Source organism: Balaenoptera acutorostrata, chromosome 8 (assembly GCF_949987535.1).
Source record: "Balaenoptera acutorostrata chromosome 8, mBalAcu1.1, whole genome shotgun sequence".
Classification (NCBI taxonomy): domain Eukaryota; kingdom Metazoa; phylum Chordata; class Mammalia; order Artiodactyla; family Balaenopteridae; genus Balaenoptera; species Balaenoptera acutorostrata.
The window spans coordinates 59,494,822-59,518,038 of NC_080071.1; the positions used below are offsets into that span (position 1 = coordinate 59,494,822).

The 23,217-nt window shown below is 43.6% G+C and overlaps 1 protein-coding gene across 1 annotated transcript in view; it reads left to right on the top strand.

Moving 5' to 3' along the window:
* The window catches only part of AOX1 (aldehyde oxidase 1), a 73,419-nt gene that overhangs the window by 49,231 nt on the left and 971 nt on the right, over positions 1-23,217 (top strand). The window contains exons 24-34 of the mRNA XM_057550923.1: positions 1,097-1,183; positions 2,283-2,474; positions 4,429-4,656; positions 9,459-9,554; positions 11,434-11,562; positions 12,260-12,334; positions 13,752-13,804; positions 15,333-15,447; positions 18,701-18,766; positions 21,814-22,002; positions 22,635-22,802. Of these exons, the coding sequence (XP_057406906.1) occupies positions 1,097-1,183; positions 2,283-2,474; positions 4,429-4,656; positions 9,459-9,554; positions 11,434-11,562; positions 12,260-12,334; positions 13,752-13,804; positions 15,333-15,447; positions 18,701-18,766; positions 21,814-22,002; positions 22,635-22,802 (1,398 nt within the window). The remainder of the gene's footprint in view (positions 1-1,096; positions 1,184-2,282; positions 2,475-4,428; positions 4,657-9,458; positions 9,555-11,433; positions 11,563-12,259; positions 12,335-13,751; positions 13,805-15,332; positions 15,448-18,700; positions 18,767-21,813; positions 22,003-22,634; positions 22,803-23,217) is intronic.

Consider the following 23,217-nt stretch of genomic DNA (forward strand, 5'->3'; position numbering starts at 1 on the left):
TTGAGTGGCATTATTAAGTATAGTCACATTGTTGTGCAGTCATCACCATCCATCTCTGGAATTCTTTTCACCTTGCAAAACTGAAACTCTGTACCCATTAAGCAATAACTCCCCATTCCTTCCTCTCCCAACAGCCCCAGGAAACCATCATCCTACTGTCTGTCTCTGTGCATTTGACTACTTCGGGTGCCTCACATAAATAGAACCATACAGTGTTTGTCCTTTTGTGACTGACTTATTTCACTTAGCATAATGTCCACAAAGTTCATCCATGTTGTAGCATGTGTCAGAATTTTTTCCTTCCTTTTTTTTGGCTGAATAATATTCCATTGTATGTATATTCCATATTTTTTTTCTCCACTCATTTATTGATGGACACTTCAGTTGCTTCTACCCCTTGTGAATAATGCTGCTGTGAACATAGATATACATATATCTCCCTGAGATCCTGCCTTCAATTCCTTTGGATAAATACCCAGCTGCACAATTTTACCTTCCCACCAAGAATGCACAAGGGTTCCAGTTTCTCCGCATCTGCACCAACACTTATTGTTTTGTTTCTGTTTTTTTGGTTTTTTTTTTTTTGCTATAGTAGCTATTCTAATGGATGTGAGGTGGTATCTTATGGTTTTGATTGGCATTTCCCTAATTATTAGTGATGCCGAGCATCTTTTCCTGTGCTTGTTACCCATTTTGTGTATTTTCATTGGGGAAGTGTCTATTCAAGTCCTTTGTCTACTTTTTAATCAGGTTGTTTGGGGCTTTTTGTTGTTGAGTTGTAGGGGTTCTTTATACATCCCAGATATTAACCCCTTATCAGATACATGGTTTGCAAATATTTTCTCCCATTCTCTGGATTGCCTTTTCACTCTGTTGATTGTATCCTTTGATACCGGGAAGTTTTAAATTTTAGTATAGTCCAATTTATCTATTTTTCCTTTTGTTGCTTATGCTTTTGGTGTCTTATCCAAGAAATTGTCAAATCTAACGTCATAAAATTTTTCATCTATATGTAGAGGGTTCACAAGTGACAAAGTAAACTTTAGAGAGACTTGGTCCCCAGAACCAGTATCAAAGGTCCATTCTCTTTCCCCAGGCTGGATTCATGAACAATGGCAGAATCTTGGCCCTGGATGTGGAGCATTATAGCAATGGAGGTGCCTCCCTGGACGAGTCATTACTTGTAAGTGTTTTAATGAGCAAATTCACATTCTGGAAAGTGTTGCATAAAGTTATTTAATTCCAAAAAATGTTCAATAGTTAAATAATATTTAACATTTTTCAGCAATGCACTTTTAAAATCCTCTGTCTGGAAATTGTTTTTAAAATGCCCATAATGTACCCTTTGCAGACCTCAGCATATACCAGATTTTAATTTAACTGTATGATTTGAATTCAGTGGGGGCATACAAACCATGTCAGCTGTTTAAGAGCTTTTTATTGAATAGAAAAATATAAACTTAAAGTTCAGAGTAATGAGAAATGCTCCACACTGAATAAAAACTATTAGTAATGTTTATATTTTGAGAATTATATTTTCTGAGGTGTAATTGGCTTGCTACTTGCTAAGTAGACTCATGTTACTTACTGGTGCCCCCAGGGTTAGCGCAGAGATACTGGCTGAGTCTGCATCTGTGTGTTATCTCCGTGTTTCCCAAACTTAGAGCTCTTTTCCCAGATGCGCGCATTAGACCTTCACCTTGACCCCACTGATGTTTTGAAATGGATAGTTCTTTGCCGTGGGGACGCCCTGTGCACTGTAAGATGTCCCTCAGGATCATTGGCCTCTGTCCAGTATGTGTCAGTGGCACAGCTACCCTCCAGACCTAACAACCCAAAATATCTCCAGACATTGGCAAATGTCCCAGGAAGGAAGAGGGGAAAATTGCCCCTGGTTGAGAACAAATGCATTAGGCCAAATACCAACATTTTTTTTCCTGTTTTTCAGGATATTTTATTCTGTAGACTGAGAGAGAGAGTCTACATTCTGTAGACTGAGAGGGCCTATGAATGCTTCAAAGGCTTTTGGAAATTTTTAAAACCTGGGGAAAAATGCATTAGCCCTAATGTGAAAATTTAAAAGTAATGATTTCAAAAAAAATTATTCAAATCTTTAAAAATCATTTTACAATAAAAATGCATTTAATTTGAGACATGACTCAAGGTTAGCATGTTTGATGTGATGTAGGTCATTTCTGGCCTGGTTTTGGTCCGAAGTCTCAGGATGGTAAAACAGGTGCAGAAGGATGAGGTCTTATCACATCAACTCTGGATTTCCCCAGATGATAGAGATGGGACTTCTGAAAATGGAAAATGCCTACAAGTTTCCCAACCTGCGCTGTCGGGCATGGGCGTGCAGAACCAACCTTCCGTCCAACACGGCTTTGCGAGGGTTTGGCTTTCCTCAGACAGGGCTGATCACCGAATCCTGTATCACGGAAGTTGCAGCCAAATGTGGGTTGCCTCCTGAGAAGGTAAAACTGAATTAGTTTCACAGACAAAAGATAGTGAATTTTAGAGGTGGGAGGGCCACTGGGGGTCTTCATTTTGAGGAATTTGTGGTCCATAGGGGCTACATGATTTGCTGGAGGTAACTCAGCTAACTAGTTAATACAGAGCAGGACTCCAGAGTTCAGGGGTCCTTGTCTTACTCGGGCTCCTTCTCAAAAATCCTGGGGCAGAGGGTATTGAGGAGTGAGCTCTGGATTCATTGTTAGTGAGAAGTCTCCATGGGTTAGAAGTATAACTGCTACTAATAAGTTCTGTCAAACCCTTCTTTCCTCTGCTTCCTTAACATCTTAGGCAGCTGTCATCTGAGTCATTTCAGTTACTAAAATGGCCTCCTTTCTGTTCTTTAAGTCTTGGTCCCAATTTCGTTCATTAAGAAGCTCGGTTCCCTTCCCAGGATCCTGGAGTAGAGTTAGGGTGGGCAGATGGTGTGCCCTCTGCCCCCTTCTCCCTCCCGTGAGGACCAGGGAAAGCAGACAGCATCTCCCCAGCTGACTTCTCCCAGCAAGCTCTCTGTCCTCTTCTTGGTTAGATGAAGCCACTTTTCAAGTATGTTGTCTCCGGGCTGCATTTCTGCCAGCCCTCTCAGAAATCGACAGTGCCCTGCAAGCATTAAATCTCCAACTGACCCTCAGCTGGCACCTCACGCAGCATCCCCTGAAGCCCACGCCTCTTGGCCCCATGCTGCAGCCATCCATGGAAAGCCCCAGCCCCTGATCCATCTACCTCCTTCCCCCCCCCAGCACTAGAATTTGTGACCATAGGCAGGAGCCATCATCTTTATGTCTCTTGAACTTGGAGGGGGGGCCTTGCCCCTCCCTTCCTGGCTGTCTCACCATGGCCTCTTTCCCAGATGTTCGGTCACATTGGTAGCACTAGGAGGCGGATCGGCTAATGACCTCCCTTCATCCCTAGAGAAGATGGAGGAGAGAGTAGCCATCCTTCAAAACACCACAGCAGGGATTTCCCTGGTGGTCCAGTGGTTAAGATCCGCACTCGCAATGGAGGGGGTCTGGGTTCGATCCCTGGTCAGGGAACTAGGTGCCACATGCCGCAACTAAAGATCCCATGTGCTGCCACTAAAGATCCCGTCTGCCACAACTAAGACCCAGCACAGCCAAATAAATAAATAAATATTTTTTTTAAACCCCCAAAAACAAAAAAAAAACCGCCTTCCCCAAAATGGCACAGCTCACTAATTTCCAGTCATCCTTTTATAATGATCTGGGACTTTTTGGAGGGGGAGATGGGAAGAAGATATGTCTGTAATGACCCCTGTCAGCTTGGGGAGAGGGCTGGCCTCAACTGCTGAGAGTTTTCTCAGCTGAGAATGTGGAGTACTTGACCTTTTGTTCTCAGCTGGGCGCCTTAGTCACCAATTTCTGGGAATTCAGGAAGAATTCTACTCTGCTTCAGACATCCTGGGATAGAATCTCTTAATTGGCTTTTCCTCCTAGTTATGGGCTATATTTAAACAAACTTTCATAGTTTCCTGTTTGGAAGTGAGTGGTCTTCTCTTGCCTCAGCATCTGAAAAATCGAAATCACACGAATCATGTAGCCTGGAATTAAATTCAGCATTACCTTTCAACAGATACTCACAAGTACAACTGGAATTAAGAGTCCACAGTGTACCTGGACGGCACTGTTGAGTTATATAAGGAATATGAGGAAAGGAGTCCTTCCTCTGAACTTACACAAGAGCAGCATCGAAGGCATATAAGTGCTAACACATTTGATAGAGGCTCTGAGTAGAGGAAGAGGAAGATGTTATGTGTTGGGAAAGGCTTCAGCAAGGAGTAGATTGAACTCAGTTTGGGTTTTCTATGATGAGCAGAATTTGGCTAGGAGGACAGTGGGTGGGAGAGACTATGTCTGCCTAGTGCCCCACCAACCCTTTTGATCTCCTTCTCTTTTGTAGGTCCGAACGATAAACATGTATAAGGAAATTGATCAAACACCCTACAAACAAGACATTAATGCCAAGAACCTGATCCAGTGTTGGAAAGAATGCATGGCCATGTCTTCCTACGCCCTAAGGAAAGCAGCCGTAGAAAAATTCAACTCAGAGAATTGCTGGAAGAAGAAGGGGCTGGCAATGGTCCCCCTGAAGTTTCCTGTCGGCCTTGGATCAGTTGCTGCTGGTCAGGTCAGTTCTCCAAACAGACAAATCAAAAGGTGTTGAGGAAACTTTCCATTAAGGTGGATTACCCATATGGTTGCAATATCTAATTGTTCAACTTCCCCAAAGCTGTGCTCCGTCCAACTAGTTTTTCTCCAGAGGAGACGAGAGCTACTTTGCCCACTTCCCCAGGGTTGGTGACAAGCATTCTTGCTGGGAAATTGGGAGACCCAGCACCTATTCCTGGCCTTGGAATTGGAACAGCTGAGTTAGCTCACTGTGGGCCCATATCACTCAAGTATAAAATAAGGGTGGGGACCAATGACCCCCAAGACTCCTCTTCAGCTACTCTGATTCTGTGAGATAGAAACAGGAAATGAAATAGTAACAAGAAGCTGCAAGGCACTCGGTGCTCCTCCCCTTTTTGGTGGGTTGGGGAAAACTACATCCAGAAAAATAAATCATTTAAATATCTTTTCAAACACAATCGTAGAATTTTTGTTTCACTTTATAGCCGTTAAAGGTATCATGGGGAGGACTGAAAATCTCTTCTTGTTGTTTACTTTCTTTAATTGATTAAATGAATTCCCTGCTCCGTTGCTAAACCTCACTTGCAGTTTCCACCTCTTCATTCTTGAGTGAAACTTACCCCAGACAGCTGGTGGTCTTTATTCTCGCTCATTGTACAGCAGGGACGTGTAAACCCTGTTCCCTGTGTTCTTACATGTCCATGTGTGTATCTATACATACATGTGGATGAGGTGGCAGAGCCCTCAAAATTGTAGTCACTCCCCTTCACAGAGTTCACACCTTTGGCTGAACCATGAAGAGGGTACGGCAGGTGTGTGTGTTGAGCGCTGACAGAATAGGGATAATTGAGGGTGGGGCTGTGAGGAGAACTAGTGTGTAAGCCGTGTGATGGGGAGGCCAGGAAAAGCAGGCAGGAAGGTCCTTCCCCCATTTCCACACCCATCATCACCCATCTATCCTGACTCAGCCTCGATGTAATCATCAGGACGTTTTCGTGCAGCTTTGATTGTAGGTGGGTTAACGCAGAGGAGCATATAACAGCACAGTGGTGATCTGATTGCAGCCTTCCTATGCCTCTCCTGTTTACGATGGCAAAACCGCACAGATGTTGTTTAGTCATCTGCCTACAATTTACTCAGATGAGAGAGTCAAGAGGCTGTGGTTGAGGAATAAAGGCAAAAACAAGGTTATTAAAAAGGAAAGGAAGGGGGAAAACTATCCCTAGAAAAGGGTTAGCGAGCAGTGACTCTTTGTATATAGTTTTGGGGCAAACTGATTAGCCGGCGGCCAGCAAAGAGGTCAGTCTGGGCCATCTGTCCTTGAGTACACCGATCAGGATCATGCAGAAAACAATTTCCATTGTATATGAATCTTCTGGAAATTTGGGGGCGTTAGGCTGTGGGTAGACATGGCAGGCTGTCTCTGTTCAGTGGTTGCCATTACTTAATACCTAGCCTCCACAGGAGACGAGGTCTGTCCCATTTCCCTCACCAGAAATTTCTCAAAAAGTAGATAAAAATTAACGATAATTACTGAGCACCTACTATGTTGTAAGTTCTTTTAGATTTTATCTCATTCAGCCCTCAGGGCAACCTGTAAGATTTGTAACCTTATGTTAATGGTGAGAAACTGAGGCTCAGAGAGCTTAAATAACTTATCCAGAGTCCCACAGCCGGTGAGAGCCGGGGCTGGTGCTAGAATGCAGGTCTCAGAGGCTCCAGAAGCTGTACTTTGTCAGCTACATCAAGCCGCTTCCCCATAGCACCTTCTGGGGGGAACTGAGGTGGGATTCAGCTCAGCTGGGAAGAAACTAGACAACAGCCAGCAGCACAAATTCATTCTCAAAGGCTCCTGAGAAGTTCTCCCCGCCACCACCATCCCCTCCCATCCTTCCCTGGAAACCAGCTTCTGTGCTTAAAACATTTGCTTAGGTCTGAATTGCAGAGTTGAATTGAGGGGTTTGAGATCAGTCAGGCTGCTTCCTGGAAGCCATACGCTGAAAGCCTCTGTTCTGAAGCAAATCAGATAGAGGGGGGAACTAGAGCACCTTCTGTGTGTACGGCCCTAGGCTGGGTGATTTGCAATTTCCCACTTGATTTAAGCCCTATGTCCCCTCTGTTGGCTGGTGTGATTCTGTTTCATAGAAGGGGGAGCTGAAGCCCACAGAGGTCCGCTCTCCTACGGAAGGACATCCAGCTAGTGAGTGGTAGAACAAGGACTTGACTTCAGGACTGTGCTCCCAACAGCTGAGGGTGTCAAACATGCCTCACCTGCGTTTTATTTAATTCCTAGACAGAGCACTGAAGTGCATACGGTATCTAACGAACCTCTGTATTCCCAGTGCCTTCATACAGCACCTGGCACAGAAGAGGAACTCAAATGTTTGAATGGCTGAGACATTTTGGGAATCTGTTGGGTCAAAGCTCACGTCTCACCAACACCAGCAGTCATTGCTTGAGGACTTAAATTTCACAGACTAAGTTCCCAGTTTATATCAGAGAACTGTCTGTTCCCACGTGCCAGTTGTGCTGATTTCGTACATGCAGCTTTGCAGAATTATCTTTTGTGGCGCTAACAATGAGCCATCCAGTGGTGCCACTTAACTGAACCAAATTCGACCTTTTAAGCGGCCCAAGAAGACTGCAGCAGCACATGGGACAAGTTACTCAGCAGTCTCGGACAGAAATGCTGCCCTGGACCCACAGGCAGAGCGCTGCTGCCAGCGGGGTCACACATGAAGGAAATGCACAATCCACTGTACTTGTAGTTCAGTCACATGTGCCAGCTACACATTTCACCCACAAGCAACTCCTGAATTGCTTGCAGAGCCAAGGAGGCCAAATATAGTGTCTGCAAGCTTAAGGAGCAGATTAAATGGCTATGCTGTTGCCAATTCATTTATCAAACTTCTATTGAGTGCTTACTACTCCTGACGTGCTATGTTGCTTTGCAAGGGATGCCTTAGGACATGGACTGTCCTTCCAGGGGGCTTACGTTCCAGCAGAGTACAAAGAGGTGCCGTAGAACGGAGCCCAGGAGCAGGCGCTGCAGCTGGCATCCCCTGCCGTCTGGTGCACAACCCCTGGGCAGCCCGCCCTGGGTGCTCTGTAGAGGATGTCACTCCTTATCTTTCTTGTTTAGAGAATAAATGACCAGGAGCACAAGACAGTGTTTCCAGGACTGATATGTCAGCAGACAGTAAAACATGCTCTGCTGGATCTCCCCAAGGCACTTGGATATGATTGTTATGGCAACGATGCCTTTCCTAAGGTTCTAAGAGTCTCCCTTGGGCTGTGAGTGTATGTGCCTTTGTCCTCAGAGGAAGTGCTCCCATGTCCCCATTTTCTCAATACATCCCTAGTTTATACCAGCTGACCAGGTAAATAGAGCCCATTTTCACTGTCAAAGTGCCTGATTTGGAATGCTAGAGGCTTCTGCTTGTCATTTGCTAGAGTAGTGTGAACCTTTGGATGCCAGTAAAGAGGCAGCTCTCCAAGTGTGGCCCATGGCCCACAGGTGGCTATAAAGGTCCTTCTGGTGGGCAAAGAATCGATCTAGGAATGCACTCCTTTCCTTGGGCATATCTGGTGATTGACATGCAGTTCCCTTGACTTTCACTTCTGACCAGGGTTGTTTATAAATAATCTAAGTGAGTAAAGCAAGGCTTAAAAATTTTAGCTTCATTAAATGGAAATTAGCTTGTTACCAGAATTTTCTGAAGACCTGCCTTTACAAATCCTAGATTATTATGCCACTCTGCATAGAAGCTTAGATATTATGAAACCTAGCCGATAGCTTTTAGTGACCCCTGGCTGGCCTAGACTACATCTAAGAGGCTGTCACTTCCCAGTTGAGCAGCAGTAAAGGTGTACCTTGCAGGCCCCCTAAACCACAGTGGAACCACTAGAAGCATTTTTCTCTAGGACCATATGCTGTTAATATTGCTCATATACTGGAGACTCAAAGTGAAGACGCCATTCACATTTTCTGCAGTCTCCTGGGATATCTCAGTCTCCTGGCCCATCTCCATACCCCCTAGTTCAGCACAAGCAGACTTGGCAAGAAGGCACATTCCTATTGACTGTAAAACATGCTTAGCTTAGAGCCTGGGTGTTTCTGACCACAGCAGCCTTTTATTCTATGTTAGCTGTTTGGTTCCTTCTGTATTCCTGTGGGACCTGTGCAGTTAGATAAGATTACTTCCAAGTTCTCTTCGAACTCTAAAGCCCTATAACTCTGGGCCAAGATGATTGAGGATGGGCTTAGCTCATTTTGCAGCAAAAAAGTAATGTCTATCCGCCCCATCTTAATTGGATTTTTATTTTTGCTTCTCTATAACATACCTACAACTATGGGGATAAGTGTTGATGTAAACAAGTCTTCCTTCTTCCCCAAACTATCTATACTTAACTTTGCATTTAAAACTGACACCCTCTCCCCCAGAAAACCCAAATCCAGATTATTGTTCCACCCTGGGTCGGGGGGATCCTTGAAGGTACCAGTGCACTCAGCTGTTCTACTGAGGAAATAGCGTAAGCAGCATAATCCTGCCCCAGACTCACAGCCGTCCAGCGACAAGCTGGCCTCTTGTGGGATGATCATGAGGCAGCACCTGTCCCTGCCTTGCCCTGGCTCTGCTCAGTGCTCTCAGGGCAATGGGGAAAGGGTCTGTGTTTATTTTGGCAGATGTGGAAAGGAGGGAGGGGATGCTTTACAGGGAAAAGGTTTTCTAATTGACAAGATATGTGATAATGTCAATCAGAAAGATCGTGGCAACCGTTTTCATCTTTTTTGCTTAGGCTGCTGCCCTGGTTCACATTTATCTAGATGGGTCTGTGCTGGTGACTCATGGTGGAATTGAAATGGGGCAGGGGGTCCACACTAAAATGATTCAGGTAAGAATGCAAATAATTGGATTAGGTCGGATGTGTGCTTGTAGATATGTGTATGAGAGAGAAAGTTGGAGTGTTCATTTTCTGTTCCAAAATAAAAAGGATAGGAGACTTTAGCTTTGACTACTTCAACTGCTAAGCTATTCACAGAAACTGGGTAAACAAGCCAGTTTTGTAACTGACCCTCCTAAAAGAATGTGGTAGAATAGCCTCTGGTTGTCTTATTGCTAAAGAAGGTTGTGTGGTCATTTGCTGCTTTCCTTTGGATATATTAACAAGTGTGTTGTCTTTTTTGAACCTTTGCTGGGCAATAAAAAGATTTAGAAATTCTGATGTATTGCATTATTTCTTGCCCTTTTTATAGTAAGGACTCTGAACAACTGATAGTATAAAACACATTTGATATTTCTAACCAAACTACCAGTTTTCTTTTCGCTCAATTATTTTAGAATAATTTTTAGCTACTGTTTCTATTTTGCTAATTATTGTAATATTACGGATTATAAAACATTTGAAAGGCAAACATTATTTTAGAAAACGCTGCCACCACAGCAATTCCACCACTTAGCAATAATCACTGTTTTGGGGTCTATTTTGACTTTTTTTCTTTTTCAAAAAATCACTAGCATTCTGTTTATATCATTTTGTATCCTGGATTTTCACCTATCCTTATAGAGAGTGACCATTTCCTCCTGTCATTAAGAATTCTTTACAATCATGATTTTTAATGCTGCGTGTATATGTCTGTATAATTTATTTAGCCATCCCCAATTGTTGAACACTTCAGTGAACATTTTTGTCCATAAACCTGTGATCAAACCAATGATTTTTTAAAAAAATAAATTCCAGGAATGGAATTACTGGGTGACAGAATATATCTTAAGTCACTTGACGCATGTTACCAAATTGTTTTCCAGAAAGTATCCATCACATTACACCACTACCCAACATTGTACGTTATGGATTGTTTAAAAAAAAATCTTAGATAATTTAATAGAGGAAGGTATCTCATTATTGCTTTAATTTGCACTTTTCTGATCATAGAGGTGCTGAATATATGTTTTATTTCATGTTATCACTCGCTTGAGAATTGTGTGGTCATACCTGTCCCCCTTTCTGGGGTGAGACTTCCGTGTTTTCCTCATTGGGCCACCAGAAACCTTTCTGTTCTAAGCCTATGCGCTTTGTGTAGGCAGTCTTCTGAAAGCCAGTGATGGGGAGGGCTCTGTATGCCTTATGCCCCTGTCGTAATTGTGGACAGACTCAACTAAGCCATACTGCTAGCAGGAAAGAGAATGTGGAACCAGCTGAGATGAGTAGTACGATTTTTCCCCGTCATTAAACACAAAGGAAGAACCTAGCAGCCAGCTAAGTCCTTATGTTGGCCAGTGGCACTGGCACCATGTACTCCTGGGATCTCCGGTTGGTGCAGCTGCTTTAACACAGCCATTGTCCTTTCTCAGAAATGCTCTCTTCCTGGAGCATCTCCGGAAATGTGGATAAGGCATCTCCTCTCTGATGAAGTCAGATTTGCTAGAATTTGGCAGAGTGCAGAGGTAGGAGAGGCCTTGAAGGTGTTGATTTCATGATGATGAAGACATGAAACATTTCTTCCTGCCTTGGCTTGGGGCCTCACCTCCTCTTCCTGGCGCTATTGCACAAAAGAAAGTCAAAGAACAAGAAAGTGTGCTCAGGGCTGGGGGGGCCAGACTAGCTACAGGATCTTAGACAAGAGGAACTTCTTGTGGCTGGAAGAATTCGTGGTCCTGCCACTTGTTCCAGTTGGGCATGGGGGTGTTCCACACACATGCTACCATGTGTTAAGTGCACGGGTCTATGACTAACCAAAGAAAAGTGAAAGAAGATCTCTTCCAAAATCCAGGTGGCCAGTCGTGAATTAAGGATGCCATTGTCCAACATCCACCTTCGGGGAACAAGCACAGAAACCGTCCCTAATGCAAACATCTCTGGAGGTTCCGTGGTGGCTGATCTCAATGGGTTGGCAGTAAAGGTAAAAATTGTTGCAGTGGCACCCAAATCATGAACCCCATCAAGGCTGGAGCTCAGAAGATGCTGCAAATCAATCCAGCTCTTGTCTCCTTCCCACACCCTCTTGGGGAAAACTGCGCCTTCCCCCAGTCGGGGGCTCAGTCAGTGTCCAGGACTGGCCACTCTCCCGAGCGGGAGATGCCACCTCCTTTCTCCCTCACTCCTGACAGCTCACTGGTCCCCAAGCCCTATCAGTTCTACTCAGAAATGTCTCTTTCCAGTTCCAGGTTGCAGTACCACGGCTGCTTTGGTTCAAACTCGCGCCTCTTGTCAGGGCCATCGCAAGGCTCTGTCTGTCCACACCAGTTTCATTGCCTTTCACTCTGGCTTCCTGCAGCCAGGGAAAGCTTTCCCACAAAATAAATCTGACCGTGCTGTGCTTAAAAACTGGTGGTTTATCAACAGTTTTTCTCTTAAATCCTGACCGCTTAGCAGGGCTTACAAGGCCCCCATCCCAGGCGGTCTGTCTTTAAGACCAGTTCAGGCTTCATCCCCAACCCCATGAGACCTTTCACACCACCTCTTACGGGGTTGGTGTCTTCCTTTTCCATGTACCATGAGCCTCTTAAATAAGCCTATATAACAGCACATAATAGTGTGTTTTTGAAATTGTCGTTCGCGTGACATGGTCATAATTTTAACTAAAAAATAATCCCTAGGATGCTTGTCAAACTCTTCTAAAACGCCTTGAACCCATCATCAGCAAGAATCCTGGAGGCACTTGGAAGGACTGGGTGAGAATCACTGTTACTTTGTGTTGTATGTTACGAAAAAAAAAAGAGAGAGGAGAGTGAGATATGTGAATCAAATATAAGTAGAAAGGGCACATTAAAAGGTACTGCAGTTACATCATGATCAATAGAGGCCTTTGGCTCTCGGCATGTGGAAATACTATCACAGCATGATGGAGGAACTCCTACGTCTGGGACAATTCTCTATTAGAGAAAAGATGGTTCTTGTGTCCAGAACTCTTGTTTTAATCAAGAATTAATTAATGTTTCTTCCTAAGGAATCTAGGTATTTTCTAGATAATAGCAGTCCATCTATTTGTTCTTTTTGGGGGGTTCCCCTGTTGCTAAAATTGGAAGATAACACTAGAATCCTGTTATAAAAGTAAAAATCATATAAGCACTCTTTTAGACAGAGGAAACCAAGCCATTTGGGTATATATTCAGCAAGTAGTAGGCACTAAATGGAATAGAAATATTCAACTGCTTCCTTTCATCTACGTAAAATCTAATTGGATGAGAAGACACACATTCTAAAGTCAACTAGGAAACTTTTCAGAGTAACAGCTTCTAAAGTACCAGATGGTGTGGAAAGGATACCCACTGAAGGCTGACAGTTCTAGGATGTCAAGTCATATTAAAGCACTGGTCTGGAGGAAATAACATTGGAGAGTCTTCCTTAGAAATGGTTCCTGCTATTCCATAGAGTTAGGATTCATTCTATAATTCATATTTATAGGAGCTCTCAATCCTTTCTGGGCATATTTATTTCTGCCCTTTGCCCAGTGCTTCCTGGGAGACTCTGGTTGGAGAAAAATGGAGAGAGATGCAGTGCAAGAGAGTCGGTCCTCCACCATCAAAAAATGCTGCCATTCAGCCCACTTTCTTCTGTAATGGTTGCACTTCTCACATTTTTCTTTCTCAGACTTGGGGACATCATTTTGTATCTTAGTCAACTGTGTACACTGCAGAGTCAGGAGAACTTTTGGTATAAATGGTACAATTCAGCAAGATTGTACCCCTCTCCTAAGTCTGTTGTGGATACATGATATTAAAATTAAGTGTCTGACCACCCATTTTTTCCTGAAATGTTCTGTGTTAATAGGCTAAGTCTTTCCAGGTGACTGAGTGAAATTCTTCATAAGCAGAACATGTGTTGCCCACAATAGTCCAATCTATAAGTGTAACATACCATGGGAGTCATTTATTATGATGATATGCATTGAACAAATGCTATGCCTACAAGCAGTGAACCATAAATGCCTATAGAGATGGAAAATGCTGAAAGGAATAAATTAAACTTGGTCCTTCCTAGTTATTACTACTGATCACTTTATTTAACAGAGTAAAATTAATATTGAAGTCTCGAGTGATTCTTACTTTAAACATCTTTATTGCATCACGTTGTATTCTTCTTTCCCAGGCACAGGCTGCTTTTGATGAAAGCATTAGTCTTTCAGCTACTGGATACTTCAGGTAAATAGTCCTTTCAATCTCATGCTATGGAAAATAGCAGCGGTATCTTGAGGGGAAGTCTCATTTCTGTTTGCCATTTTGGCAAAAAATGATTTTGTACCTTGTGTTAACCCACTGTTATAAAGAACATTTAGGCGCTACTTAATCCAAATTTCCAGAAAGCCTGGGAAAAACTAGACACACAAATAAAATACAGCTGAATCGATGATTCAAATCATACTGGGAAGTACTAGAGGGTTCCCTGGGGGTTAGTGCTTGGAACCCACAACAGTGGTTGACCTTTTGTTGAAAACTCAGTGTGTCCCTTAAGTTAGGAAGTGAAGGGAAAGGGATGCAAATTAAACCCATAATAAGATAAATACCATTTCACACCTTCTAGATTGGCAAAATATAAGAATTTGACAATAACTATGTGTTGTCAAGATGTGGAACAACTAGAACTCAGACACTTTAGAAAAGAATCTATCAATTTATCGAGTTATTTTAATGGAGAGTGGAAGCCATCAGAGAACAGAGTGATATAGAGAGTCATACCTGATTTTGTCTCTTTGCCACTTGTCATGGGAGTCCCAGGCTATCAGGAATTGGCTATCAGGAATAAGCCCCTCCAGACTGGGCAGAACAGAGGAGAGAAGGGTAGAAAGTACTGGCAAGCTGCTGGCCTATGCTTTTCTTCTACCATGCCATTCGTTTGGTGTTCTTAAAGAACAGTTAGGAACAGAGCAGGCCATGGTGCCTGATGGAGCGACCAGAGTAGTGGCACAGAATGAGAGCCAAGGGGCCTGATCCCTCGCACAGAAGGCTGAATCCTAGAGCCAGCAAGACAGGTGAAGTGGCAAGTGTGCACTTTTTTTTTTTTTTTAATTAATTAATTAATTAATTTATGGTTGTGTTGGGTCTTCGTTTCTGTGCGAGGGCTTTCTCTAGTTGTGGCAAGCGGGGGCCACTCTTCATCGCGGTGCGCGGGCCTCTCACTGTCGCGGCCTCTCTTGTTGCGGAGCACAGGCTCCAGACGCGCAGGCTCAGTAATTGTGGCTCACGGGCCCAGTTGCTCCACGGCATGTGGGATCTTCCCAGACCAGGGCTCAAACCCATGTCCCCTGCATTGGCAGGCAGACTCTCAACCACTGCGCCACCAGGGAAGCCCCCAAGTGTGCACTTTTGATGTAGTGTTTGGTGTAAAATCCAGGTGGAATCCCCCAAATCTGATGACGATAGGATTACATGACCCAATATTAGCCAAAAACAATAGGATATCCATACAGTCAGCATAAGGAGTCAGTGGTAGGGAGTGGTTTCATGTTTTTACCAGGCAAAGCAAGTTTAATAAGAAAGAAGTAAATATTTATTTATTCAGCAGACTTATTGCATGTAGTATGTGCTACACATCATTGTGCATGTGCACTCCTCTGGTTTGCTGTGCATACAAATTGAGCACAGCTCTTAACGGGTCTGTTTAATCGTTGTGGTCTGCAATTAGGGGACTTGATCACTTAACAGCGCTCCTCAAGAATTCTGTTTCCTCCAGGGGTTATGAGTCGAACATGAACTGGGAGACGGGCGAAGGCCGTCCTTTCGAATACTTTGTTTATGGAGCTGCCTGTTCCGAGGTTGAGATAGACTGTCTGACAGGTGCTCATAAGGTCAGTACCAATTGGGAAGGTCTTCAAGTTGAACTCTAGATACATCTATTTTCCACATATTCCATCTGTCTGAGCACCAGAGAGGCACCATGTAATCGGCCTAAGGATAATTTGTCTGTTTTACCAAGGAAAATAGAAGCTCAGCAATCGCCTCGGTGTTTTATGTGGAAAACAACTGGCAGCCTCTCTTCTTTATTTCCCCTGCTCTTTCAAATGGAATCAGGAAAAAAAATCACTTCAAGGAAGAAACACAGCCTACAGGGGGCTTCGATGTAGAAACACAGCCTACAGGGGGCTTCCTCTTGCATGAAATGCCATCATATGGCATTCTTGAAGGATTTCATAAGCATCCACAATCTGCTAACAAGCACCAAGGGCCAACCCAGGGGAGCTAGTGGGCAGCTTTTGATATCTTTTGTCCAGCTAGGTCCTGCTTTTTAGATAGTTTAAGAGCATCCTTATGCTTTTAAGGAATGCTATGAGGAGATGCTCACACAGATTCTCACACACACACACACACACACACACACACACACACACACACTCCTGCTTCAAGGACTCAGAGTTTCTCCTCTTGTAGCTGGGCCTTTGAGGATAAATGAAGCCCCTTGCCACTATCAATAACAATAAATGATCATCGATGGATTAAATGGGACTGTGATACCCTCACAACTGTCATGTGATAATCTGCCCAAAACCTACCCAGAGGCAAGCTCTAGTTCTTGATATTTCCAAACATCCTTTGTGACTGCATCTTGGATTGTGATCAAATATAAATTTTCATTTAATATATCTCCAGCCTGTATGTTTTTAAACTGTAGTCAGCCTAATCTTTGAAATTATATACACCCTTATTGAACCTACACCTTTATTGAATCTGCCCATTCAGGTATCTAGCTCGTCTGGATTCTGATTCAAACCAGATTACTTTTGGGGAAACTTGGACTGGGGCAAGACAATGATCACTCCAAGCATGCTTTTCATGCTACGGTAGCTGTCCTGTGTTAGGGAGTTCAGTAGAAATTTCTCTCATGCTAACTGATTTCTACATCCCCCCTCCCTCGAAGAAAATGTTGGTGAAGACTTAATCATTTGGGTTTCCTTGTGTCTTGCATATGCCTTGGTCTTGTTAAGACCTAACAGGGTAATAATTGGCCTTGGTATGAAATGTTAAGGTGTGCTCTTATAATTTATTGAACAATCTTTTTTTATATAAATTTATTTATTTATTTATTTTTGGCTGTGTTGGGTCATAGTTGCTGTGCACGGGCTTCCTCTAGTTGCAGCGAGCGGGGGCTACTCTTTCATTGCAGTGTGCAGCCTTCTCATGGCAGAGGCTTCTCTTGTTGCGGAGCACGGGTTCTAGGTGCAAGGGCTTCAGTAGTTGTGGCATGTGGCCTCAGTAGTTGTGGCTCACGGGCTTTGGAGCACAGGCTCAGTAGTTATGGTGCACGGGCTTAGTTGCTCGGTGGCATGTGAGATCTTCCTGGACCAGGGCTCAAACCCGTGTCCTCTGCATTGGCAGGCGGATTCTTAACCACTGCGCCACCAGGGAAGCCCAACTGAACAATCTTAAGAGATGCATGAAACAGCCTTATCAGATGTCTTCATCAAAGCTAGATCTGAGGCTCAGGTTAGGTATCACCCCAAGGCAAAAGGCCATAATGTGACATCCCACTAAGGGACCTCCCTGTGGCCTGTTTTTCAGAAATTCTCTTCATATTGATGGAATTGCTTTAACAGACATTTATTCGCTGATACCATTTCTGAGGGTCAGGAACCTGGGAGTGGCTTATTGGGGTGATTCTGGCTTGGGTTTCCTCATGAGGTTACCGCCAAGCTGTCGGCCAGGGTTGCAGTCATCTCAAGGCTCAATGGCAGCTGGAGAATCCGATTCCAAGCTGCATTGCGTGGTTGTTGGCAGGAAGCTTCAGTTTCTCACTGGCTGTTGGCCAGAGGTCTCCATTCCTCACCACATGGACCTCTCCATAGGATGTTTCGGTGTCCTCAGGATGTGAAAGCTGGTTCCCCGTGAGGGATTGGTCCAAAGGAAAAGGAGAGAGAGAGAGTATGCGTGATTAAGATAGCACCCAAGACAGAAGCCACAGTCAACCTAATCTCGGAGTGATGAACTATTACTTCTGCCGTATCCTACTCATCACACAAACCACCCCTGGTAGAGTGTGGGAGCGGGCTGCATGAGGACGTGAATACGGGGAGGTGGGGGTCATCGAGGGCCATCGTGGAGTCTGGCTGCCACAGCCTAAAACAGCGCTATCAAATGACAGTGCAGACAGCAGTAAGTCCACAGCCTTGAAAGCAAAAGCTTCACTAACACTGCAGAATTGAGAGCACCCCTGCTCGCCTCCAGTTGAGCCCACTGGTCTCCTAGAAGAGGCCACCAGCCTTGCTAACTGGTGTGGAGGAGAAATTTACATTTCACTGAGTCTTTAAATAAGAGGGGTGCGTGCCTGAAGTTTTATTATAGTTAAACATTCTAGATCACTATCTAATTTACTTAAGAAAAATGCTAGATGAAAGTCCCAGATCAAATAAGGAAATTCTTGGGTTTCCTTTGTTCCATTAATAATTATAAGTAGAATCTGTCATGACAAAGACCATATGTCACATAAAAGAAGGTACAGACCTGCAGGGGAGCAAAGGTGTCACCACCATCCTGGCTGGGCCTGCTGTCGTTCTCCTCATTTGTAGGTTATCAGAGAACTTTTGGTCACCAAAGTTGTAACGTTAGATTTAATCTCTGCTCTGCTCTAAAAATGAAAAATGTAAAATAGCAGATAACAGATTTTTTGCTGATGTACCCTGAGTTCTTGATTCAGTAACTGTCACCCAGCCAGTTGGACTCTGAATGTGGGGTTGTGTGGTAGCCACAAAGTTTTGCAACAAGGATCAAGAGGGCCAGAGACATTTCCTGTTTTCTGTGGCATATGTTCTGTTTGTTGTAGTGGATTAAACTGAATATGTTACATCACTCAGCTGGAATCAAAGTCAAGTAAATATTTTTCTCTCCTATTGTTTCCAAGAAAAATAAATCACTGATTAAGCTGGTTGAGTATTTATATAACTTTGAAAGTTATACATAATAAACTTTGTTGCTTCTTTCTCCTGAAATATAATGTGGCCCAAAGATAGGTTCTTTTCCAATGCCATCCTGACAGGAACTGCTTCTCGACTTTGTCTCCCCAAGTTGTATTCATTAAACTAAACGTTTTTACTTTTTTTTAATTACTAGAACATCAGAACAGACATTGTCATGGATGTTGGCTGCAGTATAAATCCGGCCCTTGACATAGGCCAGGTATGTGGAACTGACTTTCCTGACTCCCTATTTGTAAAAGTCAGAACTTCTGGGGGATCTGCCAGGAACACATCCCACTGGCTTATTCACCATCTTCTTATTCTATCCCTTTATTCAGAATCTTTTGTTCAGGACAGCCACGGAACTCAAATCTCTTAGTGCTTAAAAAAGGGAAGGGAACAAAGGTGTTTCAGGTAGCTTTTGAAAAACATACAGTCTGTGACTGGGGAGCTTGAATGAGCAGGACTAAGCCTAGAGGTGAAAAGTGAGCCCCATACCTGTGGGCTGGAAGTAGAATGCAGTGCTTAGTGCTGAATCTTGGGGAGATGATGGGCTCTGGCTTCAGGGAGTTTAATGTTGGGCTGAGATAGCAAACGTCAAATAGTTACAGCAGCAACTGTTGATGGGTAGCTTATTTTGCCCACAGACATTTTAAAATTTAAATTTGAAATAATTAACAAGATTGAAAAATCACAAGCTATTTTACATGAATTTTCAAATGGCTAGCATCTCTTGGAAACACAGAAAATTTGCCGACACCGGAGCTACATTTCCACGAGGAAAAGTTGATTGGCTGCTTCTTTAGAGTCACATGCTCTCTGGAAGCTTCACTCACTTTCTTTACCCGCCTCAGCCCCAGTGGGCCATTCAGCTCCCTACTCGCAATGGAGCGTATAGTCTTAGGGACTCTCCAATTAGGACATTGACTGGAGAATGGGAAGAATGTATGGGTTGGAGAAGTCAAAGCAGGCTTCCGGGAGGAAGTGGTGTGGACCAGGTAGTCAAAGAATGAGCAGGAAGAGGTGTTCCGGGTGGGAGGAGAGTGGAGGAAATCAACCTAAAGAAAGAGCTAAGATCCTGCACACCTTGTGTTCATGGCTGGCAGTGAGGAGAGGCTGGTGGCCACGCTCACCCATGTCCCAGGAGCAGGACGTGAGGCTGGAGGTAGGGAGCAAAAGAGGGCTGGGTTGGTGGAAGCCTCCAAAGACAGGCACCTCACTTAGCGGATGGAGGGGACTTGGCCCGGGGAGCAGTCTGTAGTGTTAGGAAGCTTCCTCTAACATCGTGGTAGAGAAGAACATCTCTGCTAATAGATAGAAGTGAGGATGGAGATGGGTGGAGAAAATATGGCCACAGGAAGGAAAGAAAGGAAGAAGAGACTCAGAAATCAGAAGTCTGTGTGGAAAGGTAATTTTGTCCATGTGCTGACATCTAAGAACCGGAGCGTTTTAAAGCTGTAAAGGAAGCCAAGCAAGCACACGGTTCAAACCCTTCCTGTTACAAGCGAGGAAACTGAGTCCAGAGGTGTGAGGCCAGCAGGCTCGTGAGTGAGGAGTGGCATGAGCTGCTAAGGTTCCAGAGCCCCGAGAGCCTTTCCTGGGGTGCTGGGGTCTGTGGCCAACCAGGCAGAGAGCGTTTCATCTGCCTTGTAGGCAGAAGAAGTCAGGGCATTTGGGCTACAGGCTCTCTGAGGGTTCTTCCAGAGCTGCAATTTTAATGCCAGGCTGAGATTCGAATGCAAGTCCTTTGAGTGAACTTAGCGCTAAGATGTTCAGACATGCTTCGAGGTGAACTTGTAAGTAAACATTTGGAGACATACTCCAAGACATGCTGAAAACCCCCTTCAACTGCATTTTTTTTTAACATCTTTATTGGAGTATAATTGCTTTACAATGGTGTGTTAGTTTCTGCTTTATAACAAAGTGAATCAGTTATACATACACATATGTTCCCATATCTCTTCCCTCTTGCATCTCCCTCCCTCCCACCCTCCCTATCCCACACCTCTAGGTGGTCACAAAGCACCGAGCTGATCTCCCTGTGCTATGCGGCTGCTTCCCACTAGCTATCTATTTTACATTTGGTAGTGTATATATGTCCATGCCACTCTCTCTCTTTGTCACATCTTACCCTTCCCCCTCCCCATATCCTCAAGTCCATTCTCTAGTAGGTCTGTGTCTTTATTCCCGTCTTGCCACTAGGTTCTTCATGACCTTTTTTTTTTTTCTTAGATTCCATATATATGTGTTAGCATACTGTATTTGTTTTTCTCTTTCTGACTTACTTCACTCTGTATGACAGACTCTAACTCCATCCACCTCACTACAAATAACTCCATTTCGTTTCTTTTTATGGCTGAGTAATATTCCATTGTATATATGTGCCACATCTTCTTTATCCATTCATCCGATGATGGACACTTAGGTTGCTTCCATGTCCTGGCTATTGTAAATAGAGCTGCAATGAACATTGTGGTACATGACTCTTTTTGAATTATGGTTTTCTCAGGGTATATGCCCAGTAGTGGGATTGCTGGGTCGTATGGTAGTTCTATTTTTAGTTTTTTAAGGAACCTCCATACTCTTCTCCATAGTGGCTGTATCAGTTTACATTCCCACCAACAGTGCAAGAGGGTTCCCTTTTCTCCACACCCTCTCCAGCATTTCTTGTTTCTAGATTTTTTGATGATGGCCATTCTGACCGGTGTGAGATGATACCTCATTGTAGTTTTGATTTGCATTTCTCTAATGATTAATGATATTGAGCATTCTTTCATGTGTCTGTTGGCCATCTGTATATCTTCTTTGGAGAAATGTCTATTTAGGTCTTCTGCCCATTTTTGGATTGGGTTGTTTGTTTTTTTGTTATTGAGTTGCATGAGCTGCTTGTAAATCTTGGAGATTAATCCTTTGTCAGTTGCTTCATTTGCAAATATTTTCTCCCATTCTGAGGGTTGTCTTTTGGTCTTGTTTATGGTTTCCTTTGCTGTGCAAAAGCTTTTAAGTGTCATTAGGTCCCATTTGTTTATTTGTGCTTTTATTTCCATTTCTCTAGGAGCTGGGTCAAAAAGGATCTTGCTGTGATTTATGTCATAGAGTTTCTGCCCATTTTTGGATTGGGTTGTTTGTTTTTTTGTTACTGAGCTGCATGAGCTGCTTGTAAATTCAACTGCATTTTTAAAATTCAGACTGCCAGCAAGAAGGTGAAATGTTACTGTTGACTGTCTTTTCTCATATATGGAATTTTTTTTTTTCTTTTTGCCTCAGATTGAAGGTGCATTTATTCAAGGCATGGGACTTTATACAATAGAGGAACTGAATTATTCTCCTCAGGGGGTCCTGTACACTCGGGGCCCAAACCAATATAAGATCCCTGCCATCTGTGACATCCCCACGGAGTTGCACGTTTCTTTGTTGCCTCCGTCTCAAAACTCAAATACCCTGTATTCGTCTAAGGTAAGCTGAGCTGTATGAATAAATGCATGTTTACGTGATACCTGTGCCAGGAGGGAGGGGCTGCATTCATCTCTTGGTTGTTTGGGGGCTTTGCCAGGATTGTAAGGGAAAAAAGCCCTATTAAACTTTTTTTTTTTTCTGGCGATCATGCGGCTTATGGGATCTCAGTTCCCCAACCAGGGATTGAACCCGTGCCCCCCACAGTGGAACACGGAGTACTAAACACTGGACCACCAGGGAATTCCCAAAACATTTTAATTTTAAAGTAATTTAACAACATTATACAATTTTTAAAAAATACTCCAAATCGTGGAGACTAACACAAACTACTATTACCATCAGGTTGTCTGATTTTTCATCTTCATGCCAGTAATCATCTTCATGCCTATATCTGCTTTCTCCATTTGGGATCATTTCCTTAGGCTGGAATCCTAAGAATGGGAATACTGGGTTAAAATAGTGAATTAGATTTTTAAAGGAAAAAGTTGTACATGTAATATTTAATATTTTATGTACCCGTACATGCACATATGTACCTATAGATGCACATATACATAATACACATACATATGTATATATATACAGAGAGAGAAAGAGAGAGTCATAATCTAGTTGACCTGTTTCCCTTCCAGGGTCTGGGAGAGTCTGGGGTATTCCTGGGGTGTTCGGTGTTTTTCGCCATCCAGGACGCGGTAAGTGCAGCACGACAGGAGAGAGGACTGTTTGGACCGTTGAAGCTCAATAGTCCATTGACCCCAGAGAAGATTAGAATGGCCTGTGAAGACAAGTTCACAAAAATGGTAGGTTCTGCTCATACAAGTCTGAATTTTTTTTTCCCCTGTGCTTGTGGTTAAGTTTCATTGACCCACCATGGTGGTTTTCCACGGAAGAAAAGATGACAGGAATCCTGAAGACATTTGAGCAGGAGAGAAGCCTGCCTGCAGTGGGGCTCAGTTCTACACCACTAAAAAAGAAAGGTTCATTCTTCATTTCTTCATTCAGCAATTGTATATTCCTCCTTAGTTTTGTTCCCTTCCCAGGACACATTAGTCAGGGATAAAGTTCAGGAACTGTGCCCTGAACCCAAGAATCCCAGGCCAAGAATCTGGGCCATCTCCACAATCTAACTTCCTCGGAAGGAAGTTTAGAGGACTGGGAGTTTGTGCCATTCCTGATCTGAACCACAAAGTAGGACAGGCCCTTTCCCAACCCCCA